Raw genomic sequence first — 15,193 nt, forward strand, 5'->3', positions numbered from 1 at the left:
TGCACACATTTATTCAAGCTTATGCACGAGAGCATCATCTCTACCTATGAACAGAACCTCTTAAACGCATCTCATTTTCTTGTAATCAATACTTAAATGTCAGATGTGGAAAAAGGTTGAAAAAAAATCAAGAAAAAGCCCAGGTAGAATTAAATCAATAAAAATCCGCTGAATATTTGTTTAACTTAAGGAGGCAGCAATATTCAAATGGCATAAACAAGCCAACAAAAAAGAACAGTTAGAAAAAAAAATGGTTTTGCTGTATTTTTCGTAGAGCAGTAGAGAGAAGTATCACAACAGTGCAGGCAAACATATGACATTACTCCTCTCCCAGGGTGTTTTAAAGAGAAATTAGTTTATATAGTCATAAATGTAATTGAAGTGCCCTGCAATTCTCAAATTCTTTCTGTTTAAGTAGGCACTGTAGTAAATACTTAGAATAAAAAGCAAATGCGCATCTCTCCTCCGTATCCAGAATACAAGTCTGCCAGCTGAATGAGTACATCAGTCAAACAAATACAAAAAAAACCCAACCAAAACCAAAAAACAAACACTTTTTAAAAACTATATGCAAGGCTAAAAGACCATATTGTGGTGTTAGCCATGCCAGCGCAAAAAACCCTCGCAAAAAAAGACCTGAACAGAATCACAGGAATGAAAATATGATTGGCAGGGTTCAGAATGAATTAAATGTTCTTCTGAAGAAGCTTTCTTACTCTCTTACTCTCTTAGAATTTACTTGAGATACACGGTGCTGATTAGAGAGACATAATGAACAGTAACAGCATAAAACATTAGTCACATAAACTTTAATGAAAACAGACCCATTTATAAATCCTACAAAATGAAGTTATTCTCTTTGGAATGCCTGTAGACCTCGATCAAGAAGGAGCAGGAAAGCAGAAGGTTTCCTGACCTGAACCACATACTCTGACCTTTGGGCTTGGAATTACATTCCCAGGCAATTTATTACAGTCCACTGGGGGTACTCTTAAGGAAGATATTTGGCTCCATTTTGTTAAGCCAGATTTGGAGTCAGACTAGAAATACAAACATGCCAGAAAAATGTCAAGTTATATCACTAAGTATACTCTGGAACAGGACACATTTCTTGAAGAACAATTTTTCCTCCCTTGACTATTTCTAAATGGATTCCAAGCTGGAAATGGATTTCTAGAAGAAAGAAACCACCACCACCAAAAAATAAACTATGCAGACGTGCAACGTCACCAGCTCAAGGACTAAATTGTTGATTTAGTAGTTCCAGAAAATGTGCAGGAAAATCAGATTCAGATATAATATTGTTACCTAACCTACGTAATTTATGTTAACGTGTTGAAGGGAGAAATAAATGTCTTCTGTAAGGCTTCAACAACTGTGAAATCTTTTGTATCTTCACAGAACTGGCTAAGCTACAGAAAAGGAAACCGGGCACAGAGATATGAAGACAATTATTCTCAAAGTTAAATCAGTAAATCTCTTAGACTTTCCACCCATGCAAACCAGGGCCTGAGTCATCTTCCCTTGTCTTTCACTATATGTAGAGTTATAGAAATAAAGATAGCTTATATTCATGCCTTCAGAGACCTCTGTTGCTGCAGATGGGGGTGAACCAGGCACTAGTATAAAACTGTTTATTTCTCACTATGACCCTATGCAGCTAATAAAAAACCAGCTTAGTACCCGAAAGCACTCTGAGCACTAAACACTTTGCATCATGCTGAAAATAATTTGGTTTCAAAACTCACAAATAGGTAATATTCTCTTTCTCCTGACTTCGTCCCTCTCCCCACATACATTCTGGAAGCCCACCCTCACCTTTTGCACACGTGTGAATGTAAAACCTATGGTAAGAGTCCTCTCCAACTGATTCCAAACCCTCAGATTTTACCTACCACCTAATCCCCACTGCCATCTTTTAATCAGATTTGGTCCACCCTACAGCAGCAGATAGTCATCTCCAATGCTATCTAGAACTGATAGATGCCACCAGCCAGTGAGAAAAGCTTCTGATCTCTGCTGCAAGCCCCCCCCTCAAGCTGCCCTTTGGCTCTTTCTCAGCTCAAGAATTTAGTTTGCAACATTAATTTTGCACATCGCCAACTTTCCAATGCCAACAGTAAAAGGATAATCATCATTTTGTGACCCCAGAGACCGACCCCAACCCAAAAACTCCTTCCACAAGACCTCTCATCTGTCTTACTCAGAAGCTTGAAAGTCCATCTCAAAAGCTTTGTGAAGACGCACGGTAAATAAATCAGTAATACAGCTGAGACCTTTATCTTCCAAGTAGTACAGGTTCTACAACTATACTCAGATTTTGCTGTTAACCTCTTACATCCCCACAGTCATACTGCTACTTTTCTAGCATTAAAAAACCCATCGATTTCTACATATATTATAAATTAGATCATGAGAAAACATCTAAATGGCTTGGCACCTATGGAATTTGTAATAATGTGTAATGACATGTAGCCCTTTTCCTCAAAGAAGGGTCGATAGAAACTATGTTTAATAGTCTGAAGTGTTCTGGAACTATTCAGTGATCTCCAAAAGCAGGCTATTGCTCTCTTGTTAATAAGCAATTACACTATTCAGCTATTAATCTTCCAACAGTTTAAGCTACAAAGGTCATTCTGTCCTACATGAACTTTTTCTGAGACCCCACAGCAACAGATGCAGTAAGACTGAAATTGGCCAAGCCAAACTAGACATTTACAACACTTTTCTGAAACAACATAAACTGAAAGTGACGAGCGATTTTTTCTTTTTTTCTTGACAACATCAAACTAGAATCAAGCTTCTGAAATGCAACACCACAGCTCAGACATATGCAGCATTTTACATTTTAGCCTGTGGTACTAATGAGAAACCACGTAGGGATTATGTGCGTGTGAAAGCTTTGCGCAAAGCAAGCACCGTCATGACTTTCAGGAACGCTAATTTGCACACACCTGCACTGACACTCTTTGGGTACAGCAGGCACAAAGAATTTGCTCTGCCTTTCCTCTCCCAAGATGAGGTACCCACACTGTGAGAATCACAGCTGGTTTTACAAACGGTTTTCAGGAAAAAAAGACAAACCTGATGAATACATGCTTAAGCAGGCTTCTTGTAACTTCCAGTCTTCCTGCCGCAGCACTCAAATTTGTCAGGCCCTTTTCGTAACAGCTCCTAATAGTCTTGCTTCCCTTCAACTGCCTCAGCTTGTCAAAAACTGACAGATACATTTGTGGACTGTAACGTGTACAGGTCTTGAACCCAGCAGAGGAGCAAATACACCACCTAACAGCACTGCTGTATCCTCAGTTTCTGCCCCGGCCAGCCCACCTGAGTCTGCAAACATACTCTGTCACATGCTTTTTCAGCATAACCAAAGATCATCTGACAGCCAGTTCAAGGGAGAAATTTCAATCTTTCAGGGGAATTGTGGAAGGCTTATGAAAAACGATGATCATTAAGTGATTGCTGCCTGTACACTAAATACAACGTTGGCAGAGCTACAGCCTAGTTCCAAGAAGATTGTAACCCACTGTCCCCAACTGGGTAAATCAGCTGCGCTGAAAAGCGACCCCGGCGATGAGACAGAGGCTGTCCTGGGTAAACTCAGAGAAAGCCAGACAAAGTTGTGCTGTGTAATCATCGTTAAAATGTCAGCTGGCTTGCAGCCAACCACTGTGCTCTCCCTTTAAAACTTCTCCAGGGCTGGCCACATTCTGTTTTTCTCCTGTTTCTCAGTAAATTATCAGTAATCTTGCAGACAAAAGCTTCGCTTTCTTAACCTTTATGTCTATTTTACTATCCTCAAAGACTCCAACGAAAGCTAAAACTCTATTCTCTGTATTATGGAGAAGGCTTAAGAACCTGCAGATACGACCCTTCTCTGCTGAGCCCCTCCGTCACACAAAGAACTCCTTACATTGTGCAGAAGAAAACATTTTTTCCAGAGATTTCACATAGAACATTGAAACATTAAACGTTAGTATGAGAATATCTACATAAGCTTGCCATTAAAGAAAAATTTTTAAAAAAGGGATGGAAGGGATGGCATCTTTACAATGAGTTCTGAAATAACCTATACACCACTCACCAGGAAAGCATGGGAGGAAACAGCATTGCATGACACCTTAAACTGTGGTATTTTTTATAAAACAGATAGGACTCATCCTACTGTTACATTAAGACACAAAGTCGTCCAGGATTTGTTTTTTAATTATTTACTTTCTCCTATTATAAACTTCAAGCAATCAGGACAGAAGCCTATGCTGGCCAGTACCAAAATAAAATTAATTTACTCATTTTAAATGGAACTTGAATCTACACTGCTATACTCAAAAAAAAAAAATCCAATCAGAACAACAGACTGGCAATATTTGTAAACCTATTGCTATCTTCTTGTTTGTTGTTGTTCTCTTATTTCCCCCCCCCCCTTCTTTTTTTTTTTTTTCTTTTAATGTACAATAGTATGAGCCACCCTTAGGTTTCAGCTCCCAAAAGCACGGAAAGCCAGGAACTCACCCTTGCTGATTACCCCACCTTAAAATTTTAACCAGCGAAACCATACTCAAAATCAATTTGCTGTTACCACAGCAAAAGCTAACTTAACCATCAGACTAAAAAGCTTGTAAAAGGTATCCTAAAAATCTAAACTAGACATAAGTTATTTCCTAAAATATTACATTTCACAACTTGGGTTTCTAGGCAGCCAGAGTACACTAGTAAAAATGTATATCAGACCAGGAGAAAAAAAAAATTGATTTCTTCTGAAAGACAACTTTGTTTATGATGCAAAAACATTTGACATTTATGTAATTGACCCAAACTTCAAAGGGACCCATACATATTGGGCTCTCCTATATAAAAGGAAACAGGCTTTGAAAGCAATGAAGTTCTTTCCTCTGGAATATTTAGGGGAGCAGATGGTCAGCTTGTTTCTAACAGCCATCCCCAGAAACTGGCTAAATAACGGTCTCTGGTGAAAGCTAAGAGAAAAATATTCCTGCCATTCCACGTATCACAATATGCATCATTTTACAAGAACAGCACCTGCAATTTTAGGCAAATGACACCTACTTTATTTCATTCTGAACATGCTATCCCTGCATTTACTCTACCTCAACTTTGTTTCTAACGCTTGTTACTTAAAGGGCAGATTTATTCCACAAGTCACCCCTCTTGACCTACCTGTTTTCTCAAATTCTTCAGCAAAATATGGGTCATTGAGATCAACATCAGATGGAAGTTCATCTTCACTCAGTTCTCTCTCAGCAGTAGCCTGTAACAAAGCACAAACATTATTTCAATCAACATATAAACAACCACTAAAGTTTCACTGGAATTAGATGTTCCTTCTATGAACATGAAAACTGAAATATGATATGCTGAACATCATAAAACTCAAATATGCTAAAAACTGCTAGTAAAGACAAATCAACAATTTAAAATCTGTCTCATGGATTGAAAGCTTTTTGTGTACCTGAAGAAGGGCTATTTACGTATTTCAAGAATCTTTATTATATGTACCCATAAACTGTGATGCATTAGCTAGCCATACCAACAAATGACAGGATCGCAGCATTGATATGTCCTGACTTTATGTTCCACAAAAACTCTACTTGGGGAAAAACTTGAGCAAGGAGCTTCATTTTGTGCTCTGAAATTCAAAACGACTGAGTTCAGATTTGAAAGAACAAATCTGATTACTGAAGTAATCTAATACACCTTGCCCCTTGACTTAATTTATCAGACTGAAGAAGAATATTATGCCAGCAAAAGTTGCTCTACTACCTAACAGTGCTACTTCCTCTACTCAAAACACTCATCTTCCGTAAAATTTCAGAAGTTACTCATCAAATGCCAGTTAAAACTAACTGGAACGCACAGCGCAACGCAAGTTGTAGAGATTATTCTTAAAAACATTATTCCACAACATGAATTATATTCAGAGTGATTTAAGAATTTCGGGAAGCCAAACTTTGTGCGCCACATGCTTTTTTCCCAGCGTATGCACAAACATTTAATTTATCTGCCTATTTCTGCACATTACTGCCACAGGAGTCAGTTACTTCAGAATTACTTTCTGCCCGTGGAAAGATGAAGCTACAGAAATTTTCATATTACTATAGGACCATTTTGTTATTCATACACAGAACTATTTACCAAATTTGCTCTTGCAATTTGAAATTTGAATAGCTCTTCATGGCTAGTAATTCTTCACTGTTGCAGCTTTGTGAAATAAGTCTGTATTATCTTAGGCTGAAAATTCCCGAAGTCTACATTGTTCATGACCATTACTTTGAACTGGTATGCATACTGTAGCAAAAGACCCTTCCTAATGCATTCAAAAAATATAAATTAAAAAACAACCCTTATTATGACTTGTTTATTTTCAAAGCAACACAAGTAGATAAACAAAATTTTCTGTAAGCATATTCTGTATGATCAGAATATCCTTTTGCTCTGTAAGTTAGTTGAGGCACTCTCGGTCTTTCCACGTGAGTGACCACCGCACGTTCAAACCTTAAAATAGCACTGGAAGCTATACAATTTTTTTTTTAATTCAGTTTATCCAAAACAAACAATAACAGCAACCTAAGAAAACAAACAAACAACAACTCCCCCCCAAGTGGCCAATGCAAACATTACCTTTCTCTTTTTTTTAAGCATTCTTTTTTCTTTCCTCTTCTCTAGATATTTTTGCCATGGAGTTAGGTTATCCTTTCCTTCCAACCTGCTTTTGACCATTTCTTCAGCAGTTTCTTTGAGGCCTAGAATAAAAAATAGTAAGTTAAAGAAGTTACATGAATCTGAACTTTTTTTAAAATCAACTGCTTTCTCCTTTGTAAAGGAATCATCTAGCTTTTCTTTAATAAGGCTGTGAAAACAATGTAAATATTGTTTAAAACAACATCTTGAAAAATAAGATCAGTTTACAGTATGTGTTTTTCCAAATAAAATATTTCTTCAGTAATAAACTGTACAGGAGTCAGAAGAGCTTGCTCACGCAATATCCGACTCCCAGCGCTCTTGCTATTCCTCAGAAAGGTCTCTTCTCCAGTCTGTGCACTTTTTAAGGCATTAACACAATAAAAATAACAACAGACAAATACAGAGCCCTTATATTTTATGTACCTTACTATAATTAGTTAAGATTCATAAAACCATTTTGAATACAGTCCAGTCATTCCCATTTTGGGTGCACGGCAAAACAAAGTACAAAAGATGAAGTGACTTGACAACGATTCTGAAATGTTAAATCACTATCAGAATATAGCATCACCCATCTCACAGGTGGCCTGAACCTCTAAACTGGTGCTCTCTATTCACCCAGACGTATTATCTGGTCGTTGCTGTATCACAGGATAAAGCTGCTATATATAGCAGCTCCACTGCTGAAACCTGGCCTCTGTCATCATACTAAGACAATGCCGCGGCATCTCTGATGACCAGTGTAGAAAAGAACACTAAGCTATTATTTGAATAAATTTAAAGTTAAAATAAATCCACTGCTAGAAAGCACAGAAAAATGTAAATAAAACCTCAAAGATTTTATATGCTAATTATTATATGCTAATGTCGTAACATGACATGGATTTAAGTTAAATTTCCAAGTCATCTAGCCTTTTAAAGCTACCTAGTACCAGCCTGCTTTAACAACAGAAGACTATCTTAAATCAAAAAACAGTACACACCCAGTACAACAGTAAACCAAGATTCAGATTCAGTGCTTGAGGTAAATAGCTTGTTTTTTTTTTTCAAAAGTATTTGTTAAAAAGAAGGAGAAATTAAGAGCATAGACTGCTTGAAACAGATCAGCCTCTCAAAGAAACAAAAAATATTTGAAGGAATGTTTTCTGTTATCACTGATTACCAGTGCAAATTGTAATAACTCAAGATAAAAAAAAAAAAAAAGCAGCAAGAGAAATAAACCATCCTCATATTTGGTTAGCCACACCAAGTTATCAAAAGTAATTTTTGTATTTAGCAGCTGTATGAACTGACAAAGGAGAAAAGTAACTCAGATCTGCACCCCTTCTGTATCTTTTTGGTACGGGTATGGTGTAAGAGAAGCCCTCAAGTTCTCAAGTTTGTGTTTCCTGACCTGTCAGCACTTGGGAAAGGGAGCTAAATGCTCTGTTGAAGGAATTTTCCTCTTACTTTCAGAGTATGACAGTTTTCCGAGGGTCCTAGAAAAGTATACCCCAAAGGAGTGCAACATACCTGGCTCCAAATAATTCTAGCATAACAGAATTGGACTGCAAGTTTGGATGTGTTAATTCGTTTTACATTAAATTCCATAATTTAGCACAGACTGCTGCTGTTTCAAAGCCTAGCACTTGAAGCTGCATGCACAAGTATGTCCTAATCTTTAATTTATGTAAATATACATTCTGATAGCTTCTCATCACATCATCACATTATACCTTTTCCAGAGGATCTTAACCATTTGATCACGAACACGTAGCTAGTCGATATTTTGTGTTACTGTTCAATAGATAGCTAAGTTACGGAACATAATAATGCACAGCAAAACGACCAAACATAATTGAAGCCTACTCTAGAAACAGAATGGAGTTTTCTATAACGCATATCGTTACAGTACTCAGGGCTGCAGAACCATCACTTTAAAAAAAGAATCCAGTAAATAACTGGAGCATCTCCATTTTACCTCTAGAGTACTTAAATCCAGAATATGCACCAAATTTAAAAGCAATCTTCATTTTTTGGTGAAAAATTCCACACACTCCAGGAATGCTTTTTGCAACGTCTTTACATCACACAGCACTTGTGCGTTATGAGGACAACAGCCCATTTCAGCTGCAGCTAATACACTTCCAGCCCTTCTTCACAAGATGGGCACTTGCAAAATCAAAGCTTCATGATGTAAAGAGATTAACTGACTTGCCTTGCAACACACTGGAGCAGAATTCAGTGACAGAAAGATAGAATCCACTTCCTTGGCAGGAGGTAACAGCCTGAGCAATGAAGTATTTTTCTCCTACCCGCAATTCCTTGCTTTGTTCACTACATAATTTTTTTTTTTTTTCATACTTCTGTAACAAATGAGTCAGATATCCTATAGTTAACATCCTCTTTTACGATGTGACGGATAGATCTTGGGAGTGCGTAGGAATCGTGTTTCTGCTTCCCCCTCCAAATCTGACACTTGCTGTCTCTTCCCCAGTTCCACTTGTTTTAACGGTCTCTCTTTGGCATCCCCTTCTCGTCATCCCAGTCCAGCCCTCACCTAACCAAACCCTACTCTCCCGCCCCTCATACCAGTTTTGTTGCTTGGAAATCACACTCAGACCTCTCCAGATGTCCTAGACTAAATCCCATTCTTTCTCCCAACTCCCAGGTTTTTCGGTTGGCCAGTCCCTACTCCTCATCATTCCTTCCAGCTCTCCTCAGCAACAAGGAACCGAAAACAAAGTTCATCATGGAAAAAACGGGCAGCCTTCATGGACAGTTCTACCCGTCCTCAGAAAAGCAGGCAGAACGTTTTTCTGAAGAACTGCAAACACCAACTCCTGTTCTTGCGTTTGTCTATGCTCCAAAAATAATTCAAAGGCTGGAGAGCTGGTTACAACATGTCTGAAACACAAAGTGTGGACAAGATCTAAAATCTTATTAAACCATGCCTTGGAGAAAGAAAAGAGCAGAGCAAAATAAGATATAACGTCCTTCTACTATCCTGGGAAGAAGGTAGAATTAATAGTAAGTGGCAAATCATTACAGCCACAAAAATTGTGTCCTAAACCAGCAAATAAATGCAGAGCCATGATAATTGAAGGATACTGTATAGGTTCACTAAGAAACCCTCTCATACAACAAGAACTAGTATTTGGTTATTTCCAACCGTACATCTCCATCTCCAAAGTCAATGAAAGCAGAGCCATCAGCTTCCCCAAAAACGAACTACTATGGCTTTAGATACTATTTTGCACTACTTTTGTGGAAAAAGTTACTGGTCAGGTAGTAACCTTGCAGATTCTCTCTGAAGTCAGTAAATATTGGAATTAAAAAAAAAAAAAAAAAAAAAGTATGTCACATCTCCAGAAAAAAAGAGACCCCCAAAATCTCAAAGGAGGTTACAAGATTTCTGATTTATTTGCCTGGAAAATGGAATCATTTGATCCATCTGGCACAGAAGGACTTGGAGGAAAATGCAGCCCTTTCTTGTGGTATTTGGCAGTCTCATGAAAGGCATTAGAGTTTCTCCACAGATTAGAATGGCTTAGAAACTACTGTCCAGACCACTTCCCAAGAATAAGAGTGTATTTAAGTGGTCAAAAGGCTTTTGATTGTGAGGGGGAAAGGAATTGTCTACTTTAGGTAGAATTTATTAACTGGCAATAGAAAAGGCTATTTTATACCCTTACTTATACAAATTTTTTTAGAACAATTAATAAATGAATCACACTAGTCTCATTTAATCTTCACAAATAAAGGCAAGGAAAAGAGAGGAAAAAGGCAATCTATATTACCATACAACTACATCATACCTGAGCTAAAGGATTAAAAGTGTGATAGATACTATAACAAACCTAAGAATAGTGCTTCTTAACACTGGTAGGACATTGAGGGAGGGTGGGCAGGCCAGAATTTTTACTTCTCTAAACACTTGGTTTCAAAAACTTTTGGAAGTCTAACAGCATGCAACCGTCACAACTATTAGAAGCTAAGAAGATACTTCTCTATTCTCAGGAAATCTAAAGGAGCAGGTTCATCTGGCATGTAATACTTTGCCAGAAAAAAGAAACACCTTGTTGCAAATAGCTAAAAGGAATGGCAGACAGACATATTCTGATAACTTCTGAATTTGTCACCCCCAAAGATATGACATCTTAAGACAGGTTTCCTAACGTGGTGTATGTAATTGCCTGAAAAAATCCTTGGCAGCTGAGATGTCAAGCGTGAAGAACTGTAGTGCTGAGCCCACACATAGCGGAGCGTACACTGCTTCGTGCTGCAAGGGGTCAGACTGCTTCGGTCAGAGAACACGTTAAACTATGATAGAGATTGAAATACACGTTCCATATGAGCATTTTCATGCTCCATATAATCTGTAACAACATACAGTTGGGGTTCACCATGCACTTACAGAGACACGACTGCCTGCTAGTCTACTTCTGATGAAAACAAATATTCAAGTTTCCTATAAGCCTAGCTAAATATTTACATCTCGTTCTTCCCGAAGGAAGAATTTTGAAGTCCAATTTAAAAAAAAAAAAGTAAGAAAAACTGGCTGAATACCATCAAGAAATGCAGTTGCGGTCTTCTCCCTCTTCACCTTCTAAAAGGAGCTTTGGGAGCTGGATAAGGATGCATAGTAATTGTGGCTCAAGTCAGATACGATTAAGAAAACAGACGGATGCTTAAATAAAACACTGATTTTGTGCCTAAAAGAAACAGACTAAAAAGAGTTGGAACTACATCTAATTTATTTATGCTGGCGCTGCGGTTTATTTAAAACTATTATGATTCAAGAATAACTGAATCATTCACAAAGTATGCTTTCTATAACCATGTGTAAATATTTGTGCCAAAACTCAAATTTTTAAATTAATTCAAATCTCTGCCTTTCAATTGAAAAGCTCCCTAGATTTAACTGTTGTAACTCTCTGTATATTAAACATTTGGGCAGGAAAAAGATTTTGCAATAAGTCAAGCACATTAAGGCAGAGCTCGATAATAAAAATATTTCAACAGACATAAACTAGTTCTGAAAAAATTAAGGAGTCTTAAGAGATTACAAGAAAAACTATTTTTGAATTCCCAGAATGCTCCAACTGAACATAATTAAATTGTTTTGGAATTTAAATAAGCACATTTGCTCAAGAAAAAAATAACATAACAACTAATGTACTTCTCTCCCGTAAGAAAACACAGCCTTAACTGCGTATATATTGCCAGAGCTATAAACTACTGTTCAGCATGTGCTGACCGTGCTCCACCATAAAAAAAATAAGAAAAAAAATCTTTCCTTTCAGGTGTGCAGGTCCTCCGCTCCAAATGCTGCCTAAAATCAGTAACGGCTAAAGGGTTCCCATGCGTTACACTCAAAGACACGACACTCGTCTTCACTTTCAGGACTTCTGTTTTTGACAAAAACCATATTCCAGGGGCTAATAACTAGTAGTGGTATTGACTGGCATCACGGAGGTGAACAGTCCAACTAGCAAAGGCAAGCGAACAGTTCCATGATTTCCAGATTATCTGCTTGTTGATAATACTCTAACTTTTTCAGCAAAATCATAGTTGTTAAACTGACATCAAATACTATAAACTACCAATGTAAACTTCATTGCGTACATTCAACCCATGACTGCATCAACAAGTCTGACCCAGTACGAAGACATCCAGCTGACATGAGACAAAGTCAGTCACATTCATCAGGACAGGGTTTTTTCGTTTGGGTTTGGTTTTTTGGTGTTGGTTTTTTTTTTTTCCCCCACATTGTTCCCTCAAAAGAGGTGAGGATATAGCAAAAGTCCTGGGACTCCCTGCGAGAAGTTGCAGTAAGGAAGGAGTTGGACTAGATGTAATCCGGACCAAATCCAATTTTCTAAAGTCAAGTTCAGTTGCACAGAAACAGGGAGCCTGCGTATTGGGGAACTGGATTCCAACTCTACTACAGTTCCTAAATGTTAATAGGATTTACTTGTAATATGCAAGGCACAGTTTTAAGAGGCAGAGCCTTTCAGAAAACTTCTTGCTCTCCCTATGCAAGAGAGACTAAAAAGAGTTTCCTTTAGTCTCTCTTCAAACAATTTTCCATCTCCTCCAATGAATGGTTTGCTCTAGATTCCTAATTATGTCACATTATGTTGCTGAGACTTTTTTGATTTACAGAACTTCATTCACGCAATTTGAAAGATTCTTCAGAAGTTAGACTGTATAGCAAACAAAAAAAAAATACCCCAAAGGTGTTTTCCAAATCAACACAAAAAATGGCAGCTTTTCTAACTGTTAAGCAATGCTTGGCCTATACAAATACAGACCACGTTCCTAGCAGCAATTGTTTCGACTGCGGTTTCCACCCTTCAGACTGAAAGGTGGCAACAACAAATCTTTGTAAAAATCTTCTAATAGCTACCCACGTATGAAAACTCATTTGCCTTGAACGCTCAGTGACATGATGAATTAAAGATTCTAAGTGAGCAACTTCAAGAATGCAAATACTGACACGCTGTGGGCAGATGAAGTAAAACATGACGAGAGCTGTGTTAGCAAGCCCTGACCTATAGTGCCTGACACGTCCTTTCTCTAACAAGGTTTGGGAGAATTCATGGCAGAAGTGATTGGAATTATATGAGCGCGACTGAAAACACACAGCAACTATTTTTAATGCCAGCGTATACTTTCAAATACAGGTAACTATTCCATTCAGTTCAATCAATTTCACTCACTCAGTACAGACCACAACAAGATTTTAAAAGCGAGGTTTTATATTCAACAGAAGTTACCCGAGTGAACTCAGGATAATACTAGTGTAAATCAGGTAATTAGATATGCATTCCTAGCTGGAATTACCACATCCGAGGTGAAGGGGCTGTACTCTAGTATGTCTCTAGTCTCCGTACTGACGATAATGGATCGGGCTGCATCCTTACGTAGCCTGCAGTCCTACACCTACTGGGCCAATACAGCACCTAGCTGCCCCCAAAAAGGTAATGTCGCACCTCCCTAGTCTTTAGACTGCATAATTCAACCTTCTGAGCATTCTCAAAATGCTTCTTCCATTTGCCTATCTGACTCACTAATCCAGCAGAAAAGATCCAAATTCTTTTTTTCTTTTTTCCAGAGTAGTTCTGCCATTTTAGCAAATGAAATTAAGCTCGCAAAGTAATCTAACAAGTGCTAGGGCTGGTACAGGCAGTCAGAATGAGAAGGAGGAACGGCCACGGTGAAAACCTTTCCCTTTTTGGATGTAGGGAGTTGTTAAACTGGTTCATTACACCTCAGGGAAAGTGCACACCCATAAACAAAATATAAACATTGGTCTGAATGTCCTTTCATCATACAGGAAAAAACCCTAGATATTGGTTTTCAGGTCTCGGGATGAGTACTGCTGCGATGCTCTATGGCGAAGTTATCTTTTCTTAATTTCCAGATGAAAATCTGGATGTCACTAAATACAACCAAATATCCCTCAAGTTTTCTTCCTGGTAGCTTTCTTTCCCATGGAGCAGTCTCAGTGGAAGGTCAGACTTGTCCCTCTCCTCTTCCCCCAAATCTTCGGCATTATGCAAGCAAGAATTTCAAACCAATCTCCTCTAGTTTTCTGCTGTTTCCAAATTATACTGATTTTAATTTTTAAAAGTGTAGGTATGTTTTATGACTCTATGGCAAACACGTGAATTCTATTCCAAGAAAAAAAAATAATCTATAAGGTGACGAATGAAAAAGCAAGCACAAAAAAAACCCTGTTGAAATAATAAGCTACAAAGAGAAGCTTACAGCTGATGAACTGAGTTCAGTCATATTATTTCTTTCATTTCCCTCATTGTAATCCATCTGGCTTTCAATTTATGGGGAGGGAAAAAAAAAAGTCAGCTTCTACCACTATAAATTTGACACCTTATACTATATCCCTATTAGCAGGCCAATATTACTTATCCTCCAAGCTAGTAAAAGGAAAAAAAAGAAAAGCTTACCTGGAACCCATTTAATCTCCATTTCTATATCCTTTTCTTCCTGTTTTTTCTCTTTTTCTTGGATACTTTGCAAGAGTTCTCTGTACTTGGCAATTTGCTCTTCATCATCTTTTTGGCTTTTCCTGGGTTTGTCATCTTCCATTTCATGAGCTACATCACCACCTGGAAAGAGAGAGTAAAGCTATTACAGAGAGCTTCAAAAAAGTGATCCATTGAAATTAATGTTTAGGAAAACACGCCGAAGGCACATACATTGTTTCTAAAAGCCAATCCAATATAATTTCAACTATTATTCCCCCAAAGAGTAACCAGTTTTAGAATTCCCCTACTAAGATGAAATAAAAATAGTACAAGAAGACTATTTGGACAAAAGGAAATTTGTCCAGCAAAGGAAATCACTGATCGGACATGGCATCCCTTACTGCATTTTAAAGTTACTAGTTTCGAAGTCCCTTAAAGCAGACTAGTAGCTAAATCTCAAAAAACCGTTGTGTAAAGCATTTTGCAAATAGAGCGCTACATTTTAAAGAAGA

At 37.8% G+C, this 15,193-nt stretch overlaps 1 protein-coding gene across 3 annotated transcripts in view; it reads right to left on the bottom strand.

Annotated features, from left to right (window-relative positions):
• The window catches only part of ESF1 (ESF1 nucleolar pre-rRNA processing protein homolog), a 31,876-nt gene that overhangs the window by 1,997 nt on the left and 14,686 nt on the right, over positions 1–15,193 (bottom strand). For all 3 annotated transcript variants that reach the window (XM_063327844.1, XM_063327845.1, XM_063327843.1), the window contains exons 9-11: positions 14,661–14,822; positions 6,646–6,767; positions 5,185–5,275 (exon numbers count right to left, since the gene is read on the bottom strand). In XM_063327844.1, coding sequence (XP_063183914.1) covers positions 5,185–5,275; positions 6,646–6,767; positions 14,661–14,822 — 375 coding nt within the window. The remainder of the gene's footprint in view (positions 1–5,184; positions 5,276–6,645; positions 6,768–14,660; positions 14,823–15,193) is intronic.

This window comes from Chroicocephalus ridibundus, chromosome 3 (genome assembly GCF_963924245.1).
Source record: "Chroicocephalus ridibundus chromosome 3, bChrRid1.1, whole genome shotgun sequence".
NCBI lineage: Eukaryota > Metazoa > Chordata > Aves > Charadriiformes > Laridae > Chroicocephalus > Chroicocephalus ridibundus.